The 11,805-nt window shown below is 44.2% G+C and overlaps 1 protein-coding gene across 1 annotated transcript; it reads left to right on the top strand.

Annotated features, from left to right (window-relative positions):
- The first annotated feature begins 432 nt into the window (after positions 1-432).
- On the top strand, positions 433-5,006 carry LOC311602143 (uncharacterized protein). Its single transcript, XM_084789840.1, has 4 exons — positions 433-548; positions 710-1,067; positions 2,566-2,611; positions 4,781-5,006. Exons 1-4 carry the CDS (start codon positions 482-484, stop codon positions 4,832-4,834), a joined length of 525 nt encoding a protein of 174 aa, XP_084645966.1. The 5' UTR covers positions 433-481; the 3' UTR covers positions 4,835-5,006.
- Positions 5,007-11,805: the final 6,799 nt, after the last annotated feature.

Below are 11,805 nucleotides of genomic sequence, written 5' to 3'. Positions count from 1 at the left end.
TTGCTTTATTTCTGTCAAGTACCAGCTTCCAGAGGTAGAAGAGGAGACCAAGAGCTGTTCCCCAACATTTTCCACCAGAATCCAGAATCTCTACTGGGAGAGAGCTGTTCTTACTCCCTAATAATTTGCTAGGACAGTCCCACATATCCCCCCCCTCATCAGCCGGCCTGCAGCTTCAGAGCTCAGTTTTACACCCTCACATTCCCACGGGAACGTGCCCTTGGTGCTCTCCTTGCGAGCACACACTGCTCACTGCCACCTCAACCTCCTGTCACTGGTTGTATCTGAAGAGGCTCAACCCACAGCAAATGGCATTGAGAAGAGCGGCAGGACAGCATGTCTGTGACTGACTGGATACATTGTAATCCGGACTGGGCCAGAATAAAACTCTTCCGGGTCACTGGTCAGTGTTTTTGTTCTGTTCCAAGAGCTTGGGCTCAGACTCTGCAGAAGCAAGCGCACCGTCCACAGCATCCAGGCTATGGAACCTCAAGGCATCACCCAGTTGCTTCACGTGAAAGCTGCTCAGATTGGAGAAGAAAGCAATGGTCAGTATATGGACGGGGCAGGTGCTCTAATTATCTCTGTGTCTTTGCAGACGGAAGTGGACAGACACTCGCCAGCCCAGTCTACAGCCCTTCCCTGTGTCTCCCCACTCACCCTGGAGGCGGCTCCCATCATCATTCCCTTTCTGTTTTCCTCCTTCCAGGAGCAGACACATGTGTAATGGTGCAGGGGAGCCAGGAGAGAGAGGGTGGACAGGGTCGCCCTGTGTCGGGGGCTCCAGGCACGGAAGGAGAAGATGCAAAAGATGAATCAAGAGACAAAGCTCCTGCTGGCAATGCAGCCCTCGTCGATGATAAGAAAGACGATGGCGGCGCCGCCGGCAGCAATAGCCAGGATAGGGAGAAACAACAGGAGCCGATCCCCGGATGCTCAAAGGGCCCTCGCATCCGCCAGCGTCCACCACGCCAGCTGTCCCACTTCCGCCAACGGTTCACCCAGTTCCAGCTGCAGGAGCTGGAGCGCATTTTCGAACGCAACCGCTACCCTAGTGCTGTAACACGGTAAGGAGATTGTCTGGCTTGTGCTTAGGGCCCCTGGATCTTTCCCAGGCCCTTCTCCTCTCCTGAAATAAAATCTACCGGAAGACGCCAAGCTACCACGGGTTTGTGGGGAGGGGGGGGGAGGGCAAACAGGAATGAAGAAATTGCCACGCGGTATTTAAATGAATCAAAGTAAGATTAGAACAGGGATGGAAAGTGTGAGGGTGACTGAGGAAATACAGGACTGGTCTTTGTTTAAAACTGAATTGTGCATCATGTAGTTTTTTTTCCCATTACATTATTTTTTCATAAGGGCACTGGAACATTTTTATTCATCACTGATTTGATTGTTACTGTTGATTATTTTGCAGGGTCAGGGATGGAGTATTCTTCCCTTTAAATTTTCTATTCAAGGAAATAAAAAAAACTGTCTCTAAAAGTTCTAGCCGGCCATGGTGCCTTGCAGCCTGAGCCAACACAGCTGAGGCAAGAGGCTCGCTGCAAGTCCCAGGATGTCTTGGGCTATACCCAATCAGTCAGTCCATCAAACCCATGGTGGTAGGCCTTCTTTGCAATCCCCACCACTTAGGCACTGGGGAGATGGCAGCATGAGGGTAAGAACTTCAAGGTTATGCTCAGCCATGTAGCTCCAGGAGGCCTGTGCCACGTGACACTTTGAGCAAAAATAAACCTTCCCAGGACTGGGATTGCACATCCCCAACACCACTGCCTGTCGTGTCCCCTCTTCCCCCCTCTCCTTTCCCCACCCCTTCTCCTTTCTCTTGCCCCTCCCTTCTCCTATCATCTACCTTTCCCCTCCCCCTACTCTCCCCTCATCCCTTTCTTCTTCTCCGTGCCTCCCTCCTCCTTTGCTGAAGAAGCCCACTCTACAGCCCAGGTTGGTCTGGAACTTTCGAAGAGCCTCTTGGCTCAGCCTTCCCTGTTCTGGCGTTACAGGCCCGTTCTGCTAGCATTGTGAGATGTTTAAACATTGTTTTGTGCCTGTTGTGGTTTTCCTATTTTATTTCCCCGATAATCAGCAGGTTGGACATGTTTGCATCGTAACTGAACATCAGAAAGCACACGTGCTTTGTATTAATCCATTTGCTTCTATTTAAACTTATCTTTCCAGCCCAGCAAAGTTCCTAAAATCTTTCCTCCGTGTATTTTTTGTTCACAGCTTTTTGTTTTCTTTTCTTTTTGTAGGCAGAGTCCCAGGCATTGCCCCATGCTGATGTTGGTGACATTCCTTGTGACGTTTTGATTTCTATTGTAGTGATTTTCAAATTGTGTCTGAGTGTCTTAGAGACATATTCTGTTTTTCACACTTCTGTCTATAGCAAACAGAGAATAAAATACAATTGTTGGTAGAAATACCTTTTAAAAGCCTCAAAGGCCTCAAGGTGAACGTCATAGAAGGGAAGTGGATCCATACATTTAAAACCAGGTATAAACACCCTTAACATTTTTTATTCATCCATGATGCCAAATACTGAACACGTACACCTTTTGCCCACAGAAGGGAGCTTGCAAGATGGATAGGTGTGACGGAGCCCAGAGTGCAGGTCAGTAACTGGGAAGAAAACAGCCATTCTACGACTTGCTTCAGGACCTGAATACGTTTGTACTATGGGTGAAGTTGTGTTGTTTTTGATTGCTCTGTGTTTGGGAAAGGAGGGTGTTTTGTTTTGTTTTCTTTTGTTCTGAGTAAGGGTGTCTCTATATAGCTCTGGCTGTCCAGGAACTTATTATGAGACTAGGTTGTCCTCAAACTCACCTTTCAATGTATGTCCAACAAGCTTTCTTTTTTTTAAATATATTTTATTGATTTATTCATATTACATCTCAGTTGTTATCCCATCCCTTGTATCCTCCCATTCCTCCCTCCCTCCCATTTTCCCTTTACTCCTCTCCCCTATGACTGTGACTGAGGGGGACTTCTTCCCCCTGTATATGTTCATAGGGTATCAAGTCTCTTCTTGGTAGCCTGCTATCCTTCTTCTGAGTGCCACCAGGCCTCCCCATCCAGGGGCCGTGGTCAAATATGGGGCACCAGAGTTCATGTGAAAGTCAGTCCCCAGTGTCCTCAGCTGGTGCCATAGTTTGAGCAGGACCCCTGGGCCAACAAGCTTTATATGGACCTTTAGTTACTCTTTTTTAAAAATATCTTTAAAATTGGGTTGTGAAATCAGTAATGGGATCAAGGACCTTACTGTTAGAGCATTCTACATTTAACTCCCTTATAGTGGTGTTATTTTAATTATATTTGTGCACTATGGCCATCAATAACCTCTAACACAGCAGTTCTCAACCTGTGGGTCAAGACCCCTTCAGGGGCCGCATATTAGATGTCCTGCATATCAGAAGTTTATATTAAGATTCCTAACAGTAAGCCAGGAGTGGTGGCACATGCCTTTAATCCCAGCACTCAGGAGGCAGAGGCAGGCAGTTAGCTGTGAGTTTGAGGCCAGCCTGGTCTACAAAGTGAGTCCAGGACAGCCAAGGCCACACAGAGAAACCCTGTCTCAAAAAACAAAAAAAAATTCCTAACAGTAATAAAATAAGTTATGAAGTAGCAATGAAAATAGTTGTATGGCTGTGGGTCAGCACAACATGAGGAGCTGTATTAAAGGGTCACAGCATTAGGAAGGCTGGGAACCACTGGTTTAACTCCTGCACACGTTGCTCCAAACTTCATAGAACTTATAAATTGAGGACGTAAGACTCCAAATAGTATGACAAGTGACCAGGAAAGATGTATTAAACAGAAAAAAGAGCCTTTGTCTCATACGATTCAAATCTTGGGAGCATTCAAAGGGTTAATGCAATGGAACCCTCATAAAATGAGGCAGTGAGAGGTGGGGAACTTGACGCATTTGCCCTTTTCTGGTTTATAGTTCACTGGAATTTAGAGACTTGCCTTTCTTTGATACCTCTTCACAGAAATTACCAACAGTAATGCATAAGCTGTATCTACAGCTTCCTCCTCCTCCTCCTCCTCCTCCTCCTCCTCCTCCTCCTCCTCCTCCTCCTCCTCTTCTTCTTCTTCTTCTTCTTCTTCTTTTTGTTTTGTTTGAGACAGGGTTTCTCTGTGTAGCCTTGGCTATCCTGGACTCGCTTTGTAGACCAGGCTGGCCTCAAACCCACAGAGACCCGCCTGCCTTTGCCTCCTAAGTGCTGGGATTAAAGGCGTGCGCCACCACACCTGGCTCTACGGCTTCTTCTTGAAGAAGGTATTGAAATATAATGGGAGCCAGGCAGTAGTGACACACACCTGTAATCCTAGAGCTCCAGAAACAGAAGTACCCAGATATCTGTGAGTTCAAGGACAGCTTCATCTCCAGAGCAAGGATAGGTAAGGCCATTACACAGAGAAATCGTGTCTGCAAAAAAGTAATTGGAGACCAGAGTCAAAGTTTCCAAACCTTTGTCACAGGGTTGGTGCTAGGCAGGGTTTGCTAAAGGACGGGATGTGGTGTTATCTGTCCTAGAGGGACTCTTCAGGGTCACTTTTTGCAGTACTGAGGTTGGAGCCCAGGGCCTCACACATTCTAGCAAGCACTATTTCTTGTGTTTACACCCTCAGACACTCACAGAATAAGAGCAACAAGAAAAAAAGGTCCTTTCGTGGAATGTAAAATCTGACTGGCCTATAAACTTATATGATGGGTTCTTCAGTTATGACTCTGGTTATTTAGTACACTAAGACAACCACTTTTTCTCTTTCACTGTAGAATTGGTTTAAGAGTAGGAGAGCCAAATACAGGAAAGGCCTCCTGAGGATGTAAGTGCTCTGAGGTGCTCCTCATGGTGCCTGTCACAGCTGCACCTTTCCCTGAAGACTGTGGAGGATCCCCAGAAAATCACCCTTGCCCAGGAGACAGAGCACATGAGTTTCTGCTACCATCGACGCATCACTTTGTCCCCTCCCACTGCCCCACTCTTTCCTATCTCACCCTTAGCTCCTCATCATTTTGATTTGCAATAAAGTATAATCTCAATATATTTGTTTCATGAGTCTTTGGGGAATTACTATGGTGTGTGTGGAAATTATCAAGAAAATGCCATTTAAACAGAATGACAAAGTTTTCTTCCACAAGGTGAGACTGCTGAGTATATCATAGAAGCACCGAATTTTTCGTACTATAAAATGCACCTGACCATAAGAGGCACCCAGTTTTTAGAACAGTAAAACAAGAAAAACAGTGAAAACAGCAATTGGACCATAAGGCACACTCTAATCCCCCCATACTTTGGGGGGAAAAGTACATCTTATGGTCTGAAAAATATGGTATTTCAAGTATGAGAGTGGGTTTGCTCTGACCACATACTCTCTTTTATCCACCTCACCCCTATAACAGGTCTGTTTGTTTTTGTTTTGTTTTGTTTCAGAAATATTGGAGACTATGTTTTAGTGTGTGTATGGTGGGGAGGAGTAAATGGTAATCTTATTTTCAGGCATGTCACAAAAAAAAAAATCAAAATCAAGACAACGTCCTTTGAAGCCGCACTGAAGAGGGGAAAAACATCACCTATTGAATACCTTCAAATTGTTTTGAATGTCAGGTCTCAACATAAAAGGTTCCTTGCTAACTAGTAGGGATGGGAATATTCAGATAGTCAGTGAACCGTGTATGTGTGTGTGTGTGTATGTGTGTGTGTGTGTGTAGCAGTGCATGTGTATGTGTGTGCATGTGTGTGTATGTCTGTGTGTGTGTGTGTATGTGTGTGTGTGTCTGCATGGGAGTGCATGTGTATGTATGTGCGTGCATGTGTGCGTGCATGTGTGCGTGTATGTGTGTGTGTGTGTGTGTGTGTGTGTGTGTGTGTGTGTTTAGATGTCAGAGGACAACCTTAGGTACTGTTTCTTGTTGTGGGACTCACTTAAATCCAACATAACTCAAACACCAGGTCAATACAGATGACAAAGATTTATTGTAATCAAGCTGCTACTGATGGATCAGGGCCACAGAACAGACTTGGGAGCTAAACTACAACCCTGAAGGGACACTGTACAGCATAATTACAGAAAGAAACCGTAGAGCCTTGAGGGGGATCAGGGTGGGCTGTAGCATTGTCCAATCATATTTTGACATAAAGAGTTAAGCAAGGGAGTTTCCATCTATCAGGAGAGGAGCTATTTTCTAGGCCTGGGAAAGTGAACTTAGTTTGAGCCTGCCAGCAAGATGGAGAAGTTGTCCCTGAGATATCTGAACTCAGACAATTGTCTCCCTACATGTTGTCACTGAGATAGCTGGACTCACTGTTTCCTTACAACGGAAGCTGTTTGGCTATTGAGGAGTCCTCAGCCTCCCTAGGGCCCGGGACCTTGAATTTAGTTCCTCCCTATGATTAAATGGAATCTGAAAATGATATGGTTATATTTTGAATAAGCTTGCTCCCAACGTTCCTCAAGTGTCATACACTTGTCTTTTGAGGCAGGATCTTTCACTAGACTGGAACTCACCAAGTAAGGTGGACTGAGTGGCCAGGAGCCTACCTATCCCCGCCTCCCCAGCTCTGTGATTAGAAGAACATGCTACCACTTCTGGCTTTCAAGCATGGCACTGGGGATTGAGCTCATGTTCCCATGTGTTCCCATGCTTGCAAGACAAATACTTGACTAACTGAATGGTCTCCTCAGCCCCAGTAGACGTGATGATCACATATGAGAGAGATCAGTTCTTTCATTTTTTCATTATTTTATTTTATTGTATTATTTTACATATGCATTTATAGTATTACACATATATACAATAGATTACCTATATCACAAAGAACCATGACACAATCAGGAATTATATAAATGTTGCATTCTTAGTGTTTTGGCTATTTGTATTTGACAGCCTTGAAGAAGACATCTTTCTTATCTTGGTGCATCTAAACTTCTGACTATAAATCAATCTCCATCACATATTGTCAATATCAACTTAAAATATCTATCTAGAACTAAAAACATCTTAACTCCTAAGCAATTAAGCTTCATTGTAAAACTAAACTACCCGGTCTTCAGAGACTTGAGAAGGAATAAAAATTAATTACCTGAGTAAACAGAAGTGCAGGTTAGCAGCTTTTCAAATGAGAAGGTGGCAGAGACAGTTTGCTACCTGAATAATCACACAAAACTCTCTATAACGTTGGAGCATCTTCTTCAGCCTTGTGGTCCAATATATCTGACAGATATATTTCTCAGGCAGGAACTATTGAGGACTTGCTTACCCTGTCTTGGCAGAGTTTGGCTGTCAACTCTACCTGCATCCAAGCTTGCCCCCTTTTAAGGCAGAATTCTGTCTGTGGTAGAAATGAGGACATTTTACCTAGTGGCTTGTTTGCCACATTTGTAGCCATATCCAGAAGGAGGTTCTTTTCCTTGATGCTCATCATCCTCTGTGAGGTAGGCTGGGTGTGTTGCCAGGAGCTAACCAAGAGATCAGTTCTTATTGAGCAGTTTTATGGTTAGATGATGAAAAGGGAGTTCATTTGCCAGTGTACAATTATGCCAATGCTGAGCAGCAACATATGCCTGTGGTGGTGGTAGTGGATTATGACTTTAAACAACTAGAAGGATGATAGATAAAGGAATATTCTTAAATATGTAAAGGATGGTAAAAAAAAAAAGCATAGCTCTAACCTATGCTCAGTTCTGTCTAATTAAAAGTCCTTGGTATTTGTTTCTCCTGGGAGTTTGCTAGCACCAAGTTTTCTTGATGAGGTGAGGGGAGATAGTGAGTCTGTCCCTTGGTGGGCTCAGCTCTGGGCAGCTCCGGGTCTTAATGAAAGTCATTGGAATTTATATTTTGGTCAAAGGTGCTTTATGATTTCCATACCAGATTTGGAAATGCTCTTAAAATCAAGGAGAAGCATTTTTAAGTTGTACCCACAGGGAATTCAAGTCTACGCTGGCATCAGAATAGCTCCAGGTGTCTATCAACAGACGATTGGGTAATCAAAATGTTTGATACTTTCACGTTTCCTTTCTGTTGTTCTGATAAAACACTCTGACCAAAAGCATCTTAGAGGATATGAAGGTTTATTTCAGTTTACAGGTTCATCACTAAGGGAAGTCAAGGGAAAACCTCAGGTAGGAACTTGGAGGCAGGAACCATGGAGGAACAGGTTTATATTTAGCTAGCTTTCTTTTTAAAATTTTTTTATTTATATATTCCTTCACTTTACATCCCTATCATAGCCCTCTCCCTCCTCTCCTCTAAGCTCCACCCTCCTCCCTCTTCCCCTATCCTCCCTATCCTATTCTTCAGATAAGGGAGCCCCCCAACCAACTTACACCAACACATCAAGCTGCATCAGGACTGAGCGCATCCTCTTCCCTTGTGGCCTGGTGAGGCACCTGAGGAAGTGACTGAAAAACAGGTAACAGAGTCCATGTTAGACAGACCCTTCTGCCCTTTCTAGGGGACCCACATGAAGTCTGAGCTGTCCATTGGCTACATATGTGTAGAGGATTGTCCTTGTTACTTATCCTCATTGGGTCTGTGAATCGTAGTATGGTTATCCTGTACTGTATGACTAAAATTCACTTATAAGTGAGTAGATACCATACGTATCTTTCTGGGTCTGGGTTACCTCACTCAGGATGATTGTTTCTAGTTCCATCAATTTGCCTGCAAATTTCAAGATTTCCTTGTTTTTAAACAGCTGAGTAGTGCTCCATTGTATAAATGTACCACAGTTTCTTTATCCATTCTTCAGTTTAGGGACATCTAGGTTGTTTCTAGATTCTGGATACTACGAATAAAGTTGCTATGAACATAGTTGAGCAAGCGTACTTGTATGGTGGAGCATCCTTTGGGTATGTGCTTAGGAGTGATATAGCTTGGTCTTGAGGTAGAGCTATTCCCAATTTTCCAAGAAAATGCCAGATTGATATCCAAAGTGGTTGTACAAGTTTGCATTCCTATCAGCAATGGAGGAGTGTCCCCCTCTCTCCACATCCTCGCCAGCGTGTGCTGTTACTTGAGCTTTTGATCTTAGCCATTCTGACAGGTGTAAAGTGGAGTCTTTTTTTTTTTTTTCGGTTTTTCGAGACAGGGTTTCTCTGTATAGCCTTGGCTATCCTGGACTTGATTTGTAGACCAGGCTGGCCTCGAACTCACAGAGATCCACCTGCTTCTGCCTACCGAGTGCTGGAATTAAAGGAATGTGCCACCACACCAGGCTTCAGGGTCATTTTGATTAGCACTTCTGTGATGACTAAGGGTGTTGAGCATTTCTTTAAGTGCTTCTCAGCCATTAGAGATTCCCCTGTTGAGAATTCTCTGTTTTGTTCTGTTCTCAACTTCCAATTGGATGATTTGGTTTGTTTGTGTTTAATGTCTTGAGTTCTTTATATATTTTGGATATTAACTAGCTTTCTAACACAGCCCAGGACCACCTCCTCAGGGAATGGTGCACACACAGTGGCCTGGACTCACCTATACAAACAATCAAGACACTCTTTACAGACAAGCCTACATGGGGCTTTAACATGGGCAATCTCTCAACAAATACATTCCTTAGTTGATTCTAGGCCCTGTCAAGTTGACCATTAAAACCAACAAAGGCACAATAGAATTTCATTCATCTATGAATAAAAACAAAATTATGAGACCTTCAGGAATACAGATGGAACTAGAAAAACCTATTGAATGAGGAAACCCAGGCCTGTAAAGACTAATACCATATATTCTCTCATATATACAAATCTTATCTTCCGCATGACAAATTTATGTTCAAAACAGTGAAGAGCTCCTATTTATGGCTCTGAACTGAAAAAGAAATTCAGTGTTTACTGTCTCATTCTGGAACATGATATTGATTTAAGTGGAATGACACTCTAGAATTTCTGAAGACTGTACCACTTTTTTTTCCTTTTGAGACAGGGTTTCTCTGTGTAGCCCTGTTCTGGAGTTCTCTATGTAGAACAGGTTGGCCTCAAACTCACAGAGATCTGCCTGCCTCTGCCTCCCTGAGTTTTGGAATTAAAGGCATGTGCCACCACTGCCTGGCTGAAGAATGTACCTTTTAAAGCAATTACTACCTCCAGATTCTCTTCCGTGGTTTTGAATTGTTCAACTCTTTACCAAAATGTCTGTACTTTCTTTTCTCTATGAGCTATGGAAAGTTTGTGAATCCTCTGTAATGCCCAGACAGGTAATATTCCCTTATCGGAGAGATGGTTCATTTGTTTAAATTAAATCTATGATCTAACTTTTATAGTTTATTTTAAAAACATTCCTCACAAGTGTGGCCAGCTTGATTCTAAACACAATCAAGTTGATAACCAGGGTTAGGCATCATATATGCACCCCAATGCAGAACTCTGTGATGCTTTGTGTGAATGACTCAGGGGGTCAAGTGCTGCCTTCAGCAGGGGGCTGTCAGCCCAAACTAGAGAAGAGGCAAGAGAAAAACAAAGGGAGGCGGGGCCACAGGCAGATGTGCTTTCTCTGTGGAACTCTCCTAGGAGCTGTGAGGTGAGACTTCTCCTGGGACAAGATCGCTTCCTCTGACACCAGGGCTTCTCACTACAGGTACGGAATTGCCTGTGAAAACTCTAAATAAACAATAAATCTCTGGCCACACTCCGAGTGAAGGTAAAATGTACAAAATTGGCCTGCTTCCATCAGTGTGTGCCCCCCCATGGGCCACCATTAAAAGGGCTTTAAAACAGTGTCTGAAATCACGGGGGAAGGGGGTCAGCTTGGCCTGTTGAAAATTGACTATTACCATGGAGAACACAAGCAAACATTCAGGTACCACTAAGGAGAGAAGCTGTGGCTTAGAAACTGTTTTCTCCTGCTTCAAATACTTTATGGGGCTATTAGTATTGTTCAGCTACAGATGACTCCCCAAGTGTGATGCTAGATTCCATCTCCAGAGCCACAGGGAAAGAAGGCATCCAGAATGTCTACGGTCACGTGCTGAGCAACGACTGAGTGTCAGCATAGACAGTCAGCTGAGTCCTTGCCTCTCCCCTACACTTTTAATGGTTCTGATGGTTTCCTCCAGGATTGAATGGCATGTCTAGTAGGCATGTCTCATGAGTGGCTCTAAGTCCTTGGTACCGTCTCAGTGCCTCATAATAGGATACTGACATGTGACCACCAGATGTACAGCTTCCCCTTGATTCTCTTGAGAAGTGTTCATTTCTGTTACAGCGAACGCAGAGGTCACACAATGGACTCCCATTTTAGGTAATATGCAGAAGCCAGTAAAGGGCCTTCTTTGCAGAGGTCACCTTCATTGTGAAATCGGTAATGAGTAAGAAGGAACCCTGGAGATTTTTACATAGCAGGGTGTCTCCAAGAGTGCCTGAAGCAAGGCGGCTACACCAGACCAGGCTCTCACTCGGCCTGCTCCCACTCTAGGCCGTCTCCCTTCCCTGAGGCACTAGCCCCTTCCAGCCTACCCCCTCTGAGATTCAGATTTCTATACGTTGTTCTGGACAGAGCTGTTGTTTTACCGTGAATGTTTGTTTCTTAGATGCATACAGCTAAAGGCTGCTACCAGAGCCAAATGTGCATCTTCATGACCTTCACACCTTCCAGACCAGCTCTCATCTCCTCCTCCTCTCCTAAGACATTCCTCACAGGAACCCCATAGAGAGGCAGCAGGCTAGACACTGACCACAGAAGTCCTAGGAAAGGTGGTGACAGAGACCCTAGAGGCTGCAGCACAAGAAAGAAAGAAAGAAAAAAACAGAATAACACTGACCAGAAAGACTAAGGGACTGAGGCACCCCACCTTCCCTTGTTCTTAT

Source organism: Acomys minous (genome assembly GCF_964271855.1).
Source record: "Acomys minous genome assembly, chromosome: 7".
NCBI lineage: Eukaryota > Metazoa > Chordata > Mammalia > Rodentia > Muridae > Acomys > Acomys minous.
The sequence above is the reverse complement of the archived record's forward strand: the minus strand, read 5'-3'. Positions and strand labels throughout refer to the sequence as shown.